This window comes from Schistocerca piceifrons, chromosome 9 (genome assembly GCF_021461385.2).
Source record: "Schistocerca piceifrons isolate TAMUIC-IGC-003096 chromosome 9, iqSchPice1.1, whole genome shotgun sequence".
Lineage (NCBI taxonomy): Eukaryota > Metazoa > Arthropoda > Insecta > Orthoptera > Acrididae > Schistocerca > Schistocerca piceifrons.
The window spans coordinates 148,034,872-148,050,224 of NC_060146.1; the positions used below are offsets into that span (position 1 = coordinate 148,034,872).

The following is a 15,353-nucleotide window of genomic DNA, read 5'->3' on the forward strand; positions in this document are numbered from 1 at the left end:
ATAATGGAATGTAGTCTAATTAAGTCGGGTGATGCTGAGGGAATTAGATTAGGAAATGAGGCACTTAAAGTAGTAAAGGAGTTTTGCTATTTGGGGAGCAAAATAACTGATGATGGTCGAAGTAGAGAGGATATAAAATGTAGGCTGGCAATGGCAAGGAAAGCGTTTCTGAAGAAGAGAAATTTGTTAACATCCAGTATTGATTTAAGTGTCAGGAAGTCATTTCTGAAAGTATTCGTACGGAGTGTAGCCATGTATAAATAGTTCGGACAAGAAGAGAATAGAAGCTTTCGAAATGTTGTGCTACAGAAGAATGCTGAAGATTAGATGGGTAGATCACATAACTAATGAGGAGGTATTGAATAGGATTGGGGAGGAGAGATGTTTGTGGCACAACTTGACCAGAAGAAGGGATCGGTTGGTAGGACATGTTCTGAGGCATCAAGGGATCACCAATTTAGTATTGGAGGGCAGCGTGGAGGGTAAAAATCGTAGAGGGAGACCAAGAGATGAATACACTAAGCAGATTCAGAAGGATGTAGGTTGCAGTAGGTACTGGGAGATGAAAAAGCTTGCACAGGATAGAGTAGCATGGAGAGCTGCATCAAACCAGTCTCAGGACTGAAGACCACAACAACAACAACATGTCTATTCTTTGTATGAGTGTTTCTTGTCCTGTGTTGTCTGTTGTCTCTATTATCCGTTTTTTACTCTGTGTCGTTATTTTTAAGCTTTGGAACAAGGGACCGATGACTGTTGCAGTCTGGTCGCTTTAATCCCACAAACCAACCAACCAACCAACTCTTCACGCAGTATCGTATCTCCCATTTCATCTTCATCTACATCCTCTTCCATTTCCATAATATTGTCCTCAAGTACATCGCCCTTGTATAGACCCTCTATATACTCCTTCCACCTTTCTGCTTTCCCTTCTTTGCTTAGAACTGGGTTTCCATCTGAGCTCTTGATATTCATACAAGTGGCTCTCTTTTTTCCAAAGGTCTCTTTAATTTTCCTGTAGGCAGTATCTATCTTACCCCTCTTGAGATAAGCCTCTACATCCTTACATTTGTCCTCTAGCCATCCCTGCTTAGCCATTTTGCACTTCCTGTCGATCTCATTTTTGAGACGTTTGTATTCCTTTTTGCCTGCTTCATTTACTGCGTTTTTATATTTTCTCCTTTCATCAGTTAAATTCAATATTTCTTTTGTTACCCAAGGATTTCTACTAGCCCTTGTCTTTTTACCTACTTGATCCTCTGCTGCCTTCACTACTTCATCCCTCAGAGCTACCCATTCTTCTTCTACTGTATTTCTTTCCCCCATTCCTGTCAATTGTTCCCTTATGCTCTCCCTGAAACTCTGTACAACCTCTGGTTTAGTCAGTTTATCCAGGTCCCATCTCCTTAAATTCCCACCTTTTTGCAGTTTCTTCAGTTTTAATCTACAGTTCATAACCAATAGATTGTGTTCAGAGTCCACATCTGCCCCTGGAAATGTCTTACAAAATCTCTGTCTTACCATTATGTAATCTATCTGATACCTTCTAGTATCTCCAGGATTCTTCCATGTATACAACCTTCTTTTATGATTCTTGAACCAAGTGTTTTCTATGATTAAGTTATGCTCTGTGTAAAATTCTACCTGACGGCTTCCTCTTTCATTTCTGTCCCCCAATCCATATTCACCCACTATGTTTCCTTCTCTCCCTTTTCCTACAATCGAATTCCAGTTACCCATGACTATTAAATTTTCGTCTCCCTTCACTACCTGGCTTTTATCTCATCATACATTTCATCAATTTCTTCATCATCTGCAGAGCTAGTTGGCATATAAACTTGTACCACTGTAGTAGGCATGGGCTTTGTGTCTATCTTGGCCACAACAATGCGTTCACTATGCTGTTTGTAGTAGCTTACCCGCACTCCTATTTTTTTTATTCATTATTAAACCTACTCCTGCATTATCCCTATTTGATTTTGTATTTATAACCCTGTATCCACCTGACCAAAAGTCTTGTTCCTCCTGCCACCGAACTTCACTAATTCCCACTATATCTAACTTCAACCTATCCATTTCCCTTTTTAAATTTTCTAACCTACCTGCCCGATTAAGGGATCTGACATGCCACACTCCGATCCGTAGAACGCCAGTTTTCTTTCTCCTGATAACGACGTCCTCCTGAGTAGTCCCCTCCCGGAAATCCGAATGGGGGACTATTTTACCTGTGGAATATTTTACCCAAGAGGACACAATCATCATTTAACCATACAGTAAAGCTGCATGCCCTCGGGAAAAATTACGGCTGTAGTTTCCCCTTGCTTTCAGCTGTTCGCAGTACCAGCACAGCAAGGCCGTTTTGGTTAGTGTTGCAAGGTCAGATCAGTCAATCATCCAGACTGTTGCCCCTGGAACTACTGAAAAGGCTGCTGCACCTCTTCAGGAACCACACGTATGTCTGGCCTCTCAACAGATACCCCTCCGTTGTGATTGCACCTACGGTACGGCCATCTGTATCACTGAGGCACGCAAGCCTCCCCACCAATGGCAAGGTGCATGGTTCATGGGGGTGGTTGATTCAGTACCTCTTCATTAGTTATAGGATCTACATATGTAATATTCAGCATTCTTCTTTAGCACTACATTTTGAAAGCATCCATTGTCTTCTTGACAGAACTCTTTATTGTACTTATTTCACTTACATACACACTTCACAATCACACAGTACTTCCCAACACTTAAATTTGTAATTGATGTCAACAATTTTTTATTTTTTTTATTTTTTTTTTTATTTTGAGGAGTGCTTTTCTTGCTATTACCAGCCTACATTTTATATCTTCTCTAATTCTGTCTATTACTTCTCTTTCAAGACCTTGAAGTTGTACAATTACTATCTGGTTTCTATACAAGCTGTAAATAATTTTGTGTGCCTGTGTTTTATTGCTGATACCTGTGGAGCTTCTAAGAGTGTACTTCAGTCAAGATTCTCAAAAGCTTTCTATAAATCTACAAATGCCATAAATGAAGGTCTTCGACTAAGATAGTTTTCAGTATTGCATCGCGTGATCACACATTCCACAGGATTCTAACATTGTGCTCAGTTTAGATTGTATAGACCCCCCTCCACCAGCCCCCATACACACATTGGGTCCACCTTCCAGCCTTCTCTTCTCTGCTTAGTTCTCGCTTGCCATCTGAGCTGTTGATATTCTTACAATTGCTTTTCTTTGTTCCAAAGCTTTTTATTAATTTAATTGTCCTAAGTGCAGCATCTACCTTTTCCAAGTGCAATTGCAAAGGCTTTATTGATTTATGATTTTGCACTTTCTGACAGTATAATTTTTTAGACATTGGTGCTTCCTACTTCCTACTCGGCTTACTTCTTTTTCAAATTTTCTCCTGTTGTCAATTGAAGTCATTACACCATGCAAAGCACACTGGACTCGCATTCGGGAGGATGATGGTTCAATCCTGCGTCCGGTCATCCTGATTTAGGTTTTTCGTGATTTCCCTAAATTGCTCCAGGCAAATGCCGGGATGGTTCCTTTGAAAGGGCATGGCCGACTTCCTTCCCCATCCTTCCCTAATCTGATGAATGATGACCTCACTGTCTGGTCTCCTCCCCCCAAACAACCCAACCCAACATCATGCAAAAATTTCTACTGTACCTTTTTCTCCTTTATATCTTCTGCTGCTCTCATTTCCAATTCACTCAAAGATACCCATTTGTCTCGTAGTGTATTCTTTTCTTTATTTCAATCAGTCATTGCCTAATTATCCCTTTTAAGATTATTGACAACCTATGGGTCTTAACTTATTCAGGTTTCATCTCTTAATTCGCTCCATGTAGATGTCTCTTTCATTGTAATATTCAATAAATTATCGTCAATCTGCATCTGCACCTGGAAACGCCTTAGAATTTAAAATCTGGTACACATCTTTCCTTCATGATTCTTGAACAGAGTTTAGTGATGATCAAATTATTCTCTGTGTGAAATTGTACCAGGCGGCTCCACCTAGCCCATATTCTCCTATTTCATCTTTCTATCCCTGCTACCAAATTCCAGTCTTTCATCGCATTTAAGATGTTTGTCTCCTTTAACAATCTGATTATATTTCTTTATTTTATCATTCATCCTTCCAAACTGTTCATAATCCATGTTGTTGGTAGACGTGTAAACTTGTACCACTATGATGGATGGGTGTTGGCTTTATGTCTATCATTGCTATGATAATGTCAGTGGCAGTTTAGAGATGGATTGACAAATATTCACAGAGTGTTTGAAATACGTGTACTGCAATTGCATATTCTAAGTCACCATTATGAGCTATGTTGATGACTGAACCTGTCTCCATGGTGCTTTTCAGTGGGTCCCGACCCATATCTCAGTGGCTGCCTGTCATTGGCTACCGCTAGCATCTGCTGCTTCCAGGTGGGAATGCCAATTGTGTGTGCCATCACGCCACTGCGGCAGTGGCGTTTGACCTTTATAGGTGGACTACCCTTTTCTAAAATACTCCTAGTAAACTGAAGTCAGTCATACCTCTTCTCTACTAGTGTTGTTACATGCTCATTCCATTTCATATCACTTTGCAACGTTATGCCTAGATATTTAATTGACATACTGTGTCAAGCAGCGCACTACTAATGCTGTATTCGAACATTAAGGGATTGTTTTTCCTACTCAGCTGCATGAACTTACATTTTTCTACATTTAGAGCTAGCTGCCATTCATCACACCAACCAGAAATTTTGTCGAACTCGCCGTGTATCCTTCTACAGTTACTTCGTGATGATACCTTCCAGTAAACCTGTGCCTCATCAGCAAACAGTTGCAGATTGCTGCTCACTCAGTCCATCAGATCATTTACATTCATAGAGAACAAAAAGTAGGTGGACTGGTAAGGTAAGGAATGATGAGGTTTCCTGCAGAATCATTGAGGAAATGTATATATGGAAAACACTGACAAGAAGAAGGGAAGGGGTGGCAGGACATCAGTTAAGATGCCATGGAATAACTTCCATAGTGCTGGAGGAAGCTGTAGGGCATAAAAACTATGGAGAAAAACATAGGTTGGAATGCATCCAGCATATAATTGAGGATGTAGGTTGTAAGTGCTACTCCAAGCTGAAGAGGTTGTCATAAGAGAGGAATTTGCGGTGGGCCGCATCAAACCAGTCAGAAGACTAATGACTCAAAATGATTGGGGGGGGGGGGGGGGGGGGGGTCGGCGGATGGGAGAACAAGGCATGCCTGAAGAAACGCCTGCCATTGAGGATAGCATATTGGTTTCTGGTACTTCAGAAGTCTTCAAACTGCCCACATATTTGGCAACCTATTCCATATGCTTGTACCTTTGTTAACAGTTTGTAATGGGGCAGCACGTCAAACTGCTTTTGGAACTATAGGAATGTGATATCTGCCTGTTGCCCTTCATTCATGGCTCGTAGGTTATTATGTGAGAGAAAAGGACAAGCTGAATTTCGCATGAGTGGTGCTTTCTAAAACCGTTGTAATTTGAGGATAGAAGCTTTTCCATCACAAAGAAATTTATCAAACAGTGGAAAGTCCAGGATGGAATATCATCAATATTATGAAAAGGATAGATTGGTGCTCACCATAGAGGAGACATTGAGTCACAGGGCACAACAGAAAGATTGCTATACATTTAAGCTTTCAGCTAAAAGGTCATCTTCCAAAATGGAAAACACACACACATTGCGTCATGCTGAAGGAAGTCTCCTTGGTGACAAGTACACAGTTATTATCACCTTGAGCATCTAAATCATGAGGAGCTAGTCGTCAAGCTCTGAGAATATCTACTCTTGCTTTGTGTGTGACAGCTGCAGAGTGCACCTTAACTGTGTGGAGTGAACCTGGTCAATCAAGCAAAATAGCATTGTAGTCAGTGAGACTACCTGAATGACTGACTGTTTTGCATAGCTCCCCCCACTGTCAGAACAGCCGTTGCTGCCAATGTCGAGGGGGTGAAGCAGACCAATGAATTGACACCATCTGCTGCATGTTTGTTAAACTGTAGTCAGCTGCCTGAAATCTAGAAATAGCTCCATCATTAGGATTCAGTTTCTGGAGGGAACACTGGAGTCTAACTGTGTCGCTAGACGGAAGAGTAAGCTGCCACCACATATCCCTGCAAAGGGAGAGCTAATGCCAGGAAACAGTCTACATTTGCATATACATCTACGTCTACATACATACTCCGCAATCCACTGTATGGTGTGTGATATGGGGTATCCTGTACCAATACTAGTCATTTCCTTTCGTGTTTGGCTCACGAGTAGAACAAGGAAAAAACAACAGTCGGTATACCTCTGTACAAAACCTAACCTCTCCTATCTTATCCTCATGGCCCTTATTCAAAATGTGCATTGGGGGGTGGGGGGGGGGGGGGGGTGGGGGTGGGGGGGGGGGGGCAGCAGAATTGTTCTGAAGTCAGGTTCAAATGCTGGTTCCCTAAATTTTCTCACTAGTGCCCCTCAAAAAGAAAGTTGCCTTCCCTCCAGTGATTCCTGTTAGAGTTCCCATAGCACCTCCATAATACTTGCACGTTGTTCGAATCTACCGGTAACGTCTTTAGCAGCTCGTTTCTGAATTGCTTCGAAGTCTTCTTTCAATCTGACCTGGTGTGGATCCCAAACACTCAAGCAGTACTCCACAACGGGTCCTACTAGTGTCCTGTTTGGAGATCACTCAGTTCTCATAGGGTGTGCGTCCCCCATTGTGAGACCAACATGCAAAATGGGCATCTGGGATGTATCATATGAGAATAGAACAACACGAGATTCGGGCCGCCTGCTTATATATACCCTCTACAGGAACAGCCGTGCGCAACACAGGACTTGACTGAGGGAAATGATTAGACAATTGGAGTTGCATATCATAGGTATGGAAAAACGTAACAAGAGTAGCTGTCAGTATCTGTCACTTATACATGTAGCCATTGTCTTATACATTTTTCTATCCATCACTAAGTGCATAAATTGACAATCCGTTGCACTGTTCCACATACTGTCTCAGCAGATCTGACGGCTGAATCAGCTGATGTTTGTTATCATACAAAAACAGCTGTTTTACTACAAGCTGGCATAATTGGTTGTGGCTTCATCAGAGATGCATAATGTACAATACCTAAGTTCTTGGTTGTGGGCAATGAATAAAACTGACAAGACAAATAAAACAGAGGAAACCACATGGACCATGAAGTCTTGAAAACATACGTGCTAGAATGTTGACTAGAATGATGTAATTGTATGTTGTCTTATATTACATTCCACCATATATAATTTTGCTTACATAACGAAAAGATTATGTCAGTTCATGTTGCAAATGTTCTATGAACACAGCCTTGTTAAAACGTTTTCATATTGTAACGTTCATAAAAAACTACAGCTATTAATAATTACATACTTGTAGCCAAGGGATCTTCTTTTAACCTGATGTATTGGTACATGTAAGTATCTGCTAGACACAATAGTTCACTCTAATTTTGACATATACTATTTCTTTTACTTCTCTGTTTATACTTTCATGAACATTTTAAATAGTGCGCCAAGATGAGAGTATTCGGTCAAATTGAAATTAATTAGACTTAATGGTACAAATGAGAGATTGACTTGATCTCGAAATCAATATGCACAAGTAGACAACAACAGTGCAACATCATTAATATGTTGAACCACCTTTTGCTGCAATACATCCTATGACGAGGTCCGGGATCGAGTTGATTAGACGTCTGATGTTGTCGTGGGGCAGAATGGTCCACAAATCTTGAACAGTCCCTTCCAAAATCATGTATAGAGTGATAAAGCAGCATCTGGCGTTCCAGCTGGTCACACATGTGCTCTATAGGGAACAAGTCTGGTAAGCAGCCAGCTATGGAAGAGACAAAATGTGATGTAGGAAGTCTTGAACAACTTGAACTGTATGTGGACGAGCTTTATCTTGCTGGAAAATTGCCCGTGGTAGACCATGTAGGATAGGTGGTACATGGCATTGGAGAATGTCATCAACATAATGGTGGCCTGTTAAGGTTCCAAGTACCACAATTAGAGGGGACCGGCTATCTTAGGCTATGGTCCCCCCAAACCCTTATTCTGGCTGTGCAGGCACTATGGCGTGTGACAGCGTGGGCTGAACAGTACCTTTCACCAGACTGTCTCTGCATCTGTATGCAGTTATCATCTGTTCCCAAAAGAAGACTTGGGATCCATCACTAATCACCACGTTTTTCCAATCAGTGGCTGTCAGCGTCATTCCGGTGTCGTCTCCCTGGTCGCTCCAGACCTGGTACTTCACATGTGGGTACCATCTCGTGTCCACTGCTCCCGACATTGTCTGACAGAACACTCCGAACAATCAAACTTGTGAGCCACACAGTTTGTTGACCAGTCAGCAGTTTTCATGACGATGATTAAAACCCTCCTAAAAATTGGCATAACTGTGAGATGCCATCTAACATGTCTACCTGGCATTCTGTGCTTGTTGACGTCCTGCTCAAGTCAGGATGTGATCATCACATGTATGACTCGTCCACTATCCGCTATTTAAATAGGGACCTCTGGTCGATTGTAATATCACTGCAGGGTCTGTGGGCACGTGCATTAGCACCATACTTGGATCATTTACATATCGGATCTCAGTGTACTTGCTTGCAAAGTTTTGTGTTTGTACCTTTGTGTGTGCTTCTTTGAATGTTGCTAAGTGTGTGAAGGTGACTTGAAGATGATCACTTACCAAAAGTGATTGTTAATAAATAAATACAACAAACAACATTGTTTGGTGGTTCTGTGATGGTGTTCTTTAAGTACATTGAAGCTGTGCAGGTAGCACAATTCACAGAGAATGTTTTGAAGTGGTAGTATTCTGACATCCTTAAATATGCACTAAATGTATGAAAAAATTCTCTTTTAAAAACTGTAAATGTGTTCAAATTGCGTAATCAATTTATCGATTACACTCTATCTTTTGTCACTATTCCTGCAGATTTTCAGCCAGATGAATTTGTGCCGTATTTGGAACGCAAACCGAACCAAGCGTACCAGTGGATTGGTGCCGGGAGGGACTCGGACTCCCACCTGCTGCCACTCTGCCAGCACTGGCTGCTGCGCCGGGACGAGATGCGAGCCGTTGGGCCGCGGCCACCACCGCCCCCGGCGCAGCACGGGGGACCTGGCGGGAGGCGGCACTCCCACCACGGCCGAGAGAGGGAGAGGGAGAGGGAGAAGGGCAGTGCGGGGGCAGATCACGTGAGGGTGGCGGATGCCTCGGAGGGAGACGGCGGCGAGGTGCCGGGGCAGAGCACGGATGACGACGACCGCGCACAGTCTCCACCACCGCCCAGATGCCCCACGACTTGGGTGGTGCGGCCCAGCACTGCTGCCGAGAAGGAGATCTACCGGGAGCAGGTCGGTCAGAGGCACAATTACCGAATAATTCTGAGTGAAAACTGCAAATTGCTTGGGCTTTCTATTGTGTTTCTGTTGTAATCAGATTAGTTGGTGTTTGAAAGTGAGAGGATTGGACTGTTCCTCCCAAGGAAGCTTGGCTCTGTTGCCTCCCACTCTGATCTTTCATTTTCCTCGACACAACTGATTGGATGGAATGCTTTTGTGTGGAAAACTGAGTTGTTTAATCCATTTATACACAATATTTTGACAACCGACCTTGTCATCATCTTCTTCAGGGGCTGCTTGCTGTGTTGTTATATGTTCTCATTGCCTTGTCTCCAACCCACATATACATTTACCTATATACTCCACAAGCCATTGCAGAATGCATGATGTATGGTACAGTGTTCCAAAATTATCATTGTTCTTTCCTGTTTAATTTGCAGATTGTATTTTGTATGTGGCGTAATTTCTCTTATCCTTGTGATCCCTACGAGAAATATACGATTGCACCACAATGGTTGCACGGTCTTCTCAAAATACAGGTCCTACGAGGGTTATTTGCAAAGTAAAGTCCAATAGATTGTGAAATTGAAACCAAAGTGAAAATTAAAAATGTTTTATTTGCAACGTTTAACTACACCTTCCAGCTACTTCTTTACACAATTGCCACTCTGATTTAGACATTTGTGGTAATGTTACACCAAGTTTCCAATACCCTCATCATAGAACGCCTGCACGATCTACGATTACTTAACACTGGTCAACGGCTCATTGTCTGTGCCAGAATTTTATCTTCATCACCAGCCGTAGATGAAAATCATAGGGAGCCAAGCCCAGGCTGTATGGTGGGTGATCAAATACTTCCCCTCAAAAACTCTAAAGGAGTGTCTTCATGGTCCATGTATTGTATGGCCACTAACTGTTGTGAAGAGGGAAGTGTGACAGCTACGTAATGTGGGGGTGCATGAAACCAGATGAAATCTCTCAGCAAGCATTCATAGTTGGAGGGAGACTATATTTTCTAGGCATCTTTATGCACTCATAGAGTGCTCAGAACTGAAAAGAGTGATGTGACATGATTGGCAGGCACACTAGAGACACTCCCCAACACATCAGTGAAAAGCTTAATTAGATTTTCAGTGGGATTTCCATTTTGCAACCGATCTGATCTTACTTACCAAATAATCCTCGTATAAATTTTCCCAAGAGTGTTTCGTGAAAACTATATTGTGTTTCTTCAAAGTATTCCTATTTAAGCTCCACCCCCCCCCCCCCCCATTTCTCTTACACCATTGTATGGGATACATTGTCCTTTTATGATCCCAGCAGCACATCTCTGAATTCGTTTGAAGTCTGTTGTGCATAATTGATAAAAACTCCAAAGGCTGCAGCAGTGCTCAGAATTGTTTGCAGTATGTGATTTCCTTTACATAAGTATTGTCCTCTCCCAGAACTGTTAAATATTTTACAGACGACACAGTTAGCCAAGTTCATTAACGTGCCACTTTTGCAATATGAGGAAAAGAGCCTCACCTGGATTGATGATGATGATGATGATGTATGGTTTGTGGGGTGCTCAACTGTGCAGTTATCGGTGCCCGTACAAATTCCCAATCTTTGCTCAGCCCAATCTCACCACTTTAATGAATGAGTACGAAATGATGAGGACAACACAAACACCCAGTTGTATCGAGGCAGGTGAAAATCCCTGACCCCGCCAGGAATCAAACCTGGGACCCCGTGCTCGAGAGGCGAGAACGTGACCGCGAGACCGTGTCACCTGGATTGAATCCAGTTAATAGGAATGTAGATGATCTGGATGGACTGGACAGGGTTTCTAGGCAATTTTCTGCATCTCACTATGTGAGTACCAGGCTGGTACTGATGTCCAACCTCAGATACACACTATGCAAACATTTAGAAAATGTTCTCACACTTGCACATAGGTGCAGCCAGAGGAGGTACACTGATTCTGTCCTGGGGAATGAATAGCAGACTGATGCCCTCAGATGTTTAATCAGCATTAGCAGCAGTTGAATATTGTTGCGGTCACACCAGTATTAATAACTGAATTAAACTCCCGGTACCCGCTGCACATGTCTTATGTGGGACAGACTATTACAATAGTCAAGGCAGATTAAGGTATATCAGCAACACACTTGTCTAGAACAGCAAAGCAAATCAGCTGTCCCTAAACTCTGGTCTGAGTAAGATGAGACTGTAGTCTGTATAAAATTACTTTACAGTTGACATCTGTCATGTATTATGACAGTGTTGACACAGCAGCTGCTGTCTGCTCAAAGGCGACATGCGAATGTGACAGTTCACTTCACAAGTGCTGAAGTGCTGTTCATGTAACACAGAGTGATGTTGGGAGCAGCTGCCAGCAGGTATGGTGGGAACCTGAGAAACTCCGCTCACAGCTGATTTTAAGTGACCAATGACTGAGCTGCAGCAAATGACACATTTACACTGCTGCAGAACTATTAATCACACTTGCTTTCTGCACAGCAATTATTGAAAGCAGATTTCTTTGAGTAAATGAAATGCAGAAAAATTACAGTTTCAGCACTAAAGGTGAAACTGTAACTTCCCCCTTTCATCAGTTACCTTATACTGGCTATGCGAGCTGATGCAATACCAACCAATGAGTAGTCCTGGTTGATACTCTGTCACATTATGGGTGACACAGACAGACTCCAAATGAAAAAAGAACGATAGGAAGAAAAAGTAAGAGCAAATAAAAAAATCAATCTGATGACGAAAATGATGCCACAAAAGATTAAAAATAAAAATAATAAATTTAAACTAATTAATTGAAAGTAATAATAATAATAATAATAATAATAATAATAATAATAATCTGAGTCAGTTGTATAAAAATTTATAAATAAAAAAAAAATTACCCAACTAGACTCGAACCCACGACGTACTGCATGTCGGTACTGAAACTTAACTATTGTGCTACAGCACGTTAATTCTTGTATAGAACCAGTTGCAAGAATGATTTGCTGCTTTCAAAAACTTTGACTTTACGGAATGTATGAAGTTTATTTGTTGTAGGGCAGTGTCTGTGATGATGATAATTGAATCTGTGGTCGAATCGTGTCTTTTGCAAGAGGATCCAGTAGTGTTTGGCTAATTCTGTGTATAAAATGTGCATATTTAGTTACCATCATTTTATGTGTGTCCCTTGTGGGATGGTTATCATGTCTTATGAAATGCAAGTGAAAGGGGCCAGACCCAGGACTCAGTGTCCAAATACATCACAAAAAAAAGCCATAAAGTGAATTGGAAGTGAACTGACCATTTGTTATGACTGGCAACAGTGAATAGTTCGGGCATGATGTTGAGCTCTCTGACTGGAGGAAGACAGCTCCAAGTGTATGAAGTGTCAACTATCAAGTAATTTTAATCAGACTATAGTATGAGTGTGCAAATGTGAAGCTCTTGGGACATCGTAATTATGGAATCTATTGAAATAAATATGTTGGAAAGCCCAATATACTGTGAAGGGCATATCACTTTAAATAAGAGTCTGGCTCCCAATTTCTTACTATCTCGCAGGCCAACTTATCTACCGCAGGTGAAAATGCTGGGAGTAAGTCTGTTTAGTGAAATAAAGTGTGAAATCTGAAAAACAAATGGGCATCAAAGGTTGTGGTGGGTGCCAGTACTGAAACTTGGCTGTAAATAGCAGTGTGAGACCAACAATAGTCCACAGTGTGGTTGCAGTTGAGGTAGGGAGCACATCACTTGAAGAAGACATGTTGGGCAAAATATTGTGCACAAAATGAAAACAACTACACAGCTATTAGCAAAAAGCATGTAGATAGATTCCAGTTGTGTTGCCACTTCAGTTACCCAAAGCACCGTGCCTGCCAGTTTTCAATTTGCAGACTTTCCTGGCCATAAAAATTTTGTTTATTTCAAGGAAGAGAAAACTATAACTTCTATCCATATTGTTTGTATGCTTAAAGACATTATAGATATCTTTACCATAAATGAATTTCAGATTTATTACATAATTTTTGTAGTACACGGAGGCAGTAAAGTGGAGTGCTGTGATTAATGCCTTGAGACAGTGCTTGTCACAGTGACCTTAAACATTGAATGCCAACTAATTTAAATTAGTATAAAAGTGGGTAGCAATTTGCACTGATTTTTATATCACAGTTTGCTACTAAAATGACCTTGAGATTTACAGCATAGAAATGTGTAATTCTTATTATTCCCAGTGAAAAGAATTTTAAATTAAAAAGTAAATAAATAAATAAAAATAAAATAAAAAGTAGGTAGGACTATATTTCAGATTGAAAGCCAAGTTAGTTGAAGTATTGAAATTCGAACGTCTGTAGGATGATTTTTAATTACATTGTTTTCCAACAATGTTCATTCGATCGATCCGATGGTCTGTCTTTACTTGTGTCTCAGGAACGCCGCCGATATGAAAATCCTCACAAGGCTTTCACTTTTCGGATGCACGGTTACGAATCTGTTGTGGGCCCCGTCAAGGGAGTTTACAATCAGAGTGCTGGGCCCAACAAGCCACGGGGGCATTCTCTGCTAGTTGGTGAGAGGCCAAATTTTGTCACCATCCTAGCACTTGGTAAGTAATGGCGACTGTTACATGTTACGAGGGTGGAGATTTTGTTCCATTGTCTTTACCGATTCAGTCTTTCATGTGTGTCTTTCTAAGTGCTAGTTGATCATAAATTTCTGTGAGAAAATAGTTCCTCCTCTCTTTGTTATGATTTCATCACTATAAGTGATTCTTTGAGCAAATTGTAAATTGAGAGTTGATATATCAAGAAATCATAACATTTTTATAAATTTCTTAAATGATAATGTTTTTGCCATTGATTGTATAAATTTATTGTAAATGCAGTCAATGGCAAATATGTTGCTGCTTAAAAAATTCAGTGAGACTGCAAAGTCAAATAAAACACAATTTATAAAAATTGTTATCATTATGAGATGGTACAATTGTATAATTTAACTGATTGCTCTCACATCTGTTTCACTCATTCTGTAACACTCCCGCCCCCTTTTTAAAGATACCTTCAATAGTTGAACATTGAAGGTAAGGTGTTTACAGTGATTACACATCATGTGCTAATTGTTTATACCTTTGTTTAAGAACAGTCATTAACTTTTCATTGATCAGAAATTACATTGAAATAATAGAGTATCTACAAGTAGATTCAACTCAACTATTATTGTACTTTCTCAAAATTCCACTCTGAGCAGTTTTCTAAATTTCAATTGCAAAACAAATAATGACATTGACATTGTGAATTACCTGTGAGATTTGTATTTATTGAAATAGTTTTGCCGTTGACAGTCGTCGTAACTTAATGCTGATTTTCTTTGTGTTGCTTGTTAACGACAGACTGGTAATAGAATTTAGAATAGATGACTTCACACTTAAATCGAACATGATTTTCCTAAATGTAACACTTCCTGTATGTGAATGAAAATAATCAATTTTTGAAAATATAATGTAATTGGATCGATAAAAAAACTACTCACTAAGTGGTGGCAGGAGAACGGACGTATAAAAGTATTTTAATTTGGAAGCTTTCAGAGCCAGTGGCTCCTTCTTGTGGCAGGAGGTTTGAAGGTGATGGAAGAGGGGTGAAAGAAAAGGGCTGCTGAGATTTAGGAAATGGGGAGAGTTCAGAAAAGTTGGCCAGAACACCGGGATCTGAATGACTTTTCCTAACTATCCCCATTCCCTTAACCTCACCAGTCCTTTTCTGTCACCCCTCTTCCTTCCCTTTCAACCCTTCTGCCAGAAGAAGGAGCCATTGGCTCCGAAAGCTTGCAAATTTAAATACCTTCATATGTGTATTCTTCTGCTGCCACTTCCTATATTTTGAACTGTAGTTTACATTACTTGCAGCAAGTGAGTTCTCTGAAGGAATTAGCTTTTAAAACT

General features: G+C 40.8%; 1 protein-coding gene across 1 annotated transcript in view; it reads left to right on the top strand.

Annotated features, from left to right (window-relative positions):
- The window catches only part of LOC124716771 (nuclear factor related to kappa-B-binding protein-like), a 215,137-nt gene that overhangs the window by 78,828 nt on the left and 120,956 nt on the right, over nucleotides 1-15,353 (top strand). The window contains 2 exon segments of the mRNA XM_047243318.1: nucleotides 9,006-9,427; nucleotides 13,847-14,021. Of these exon segments, the coding sequence (XP_047099274.1) occupies nucleotides 9,006-9,427; nucleotides 13,847-14,021 (597 nt within the window).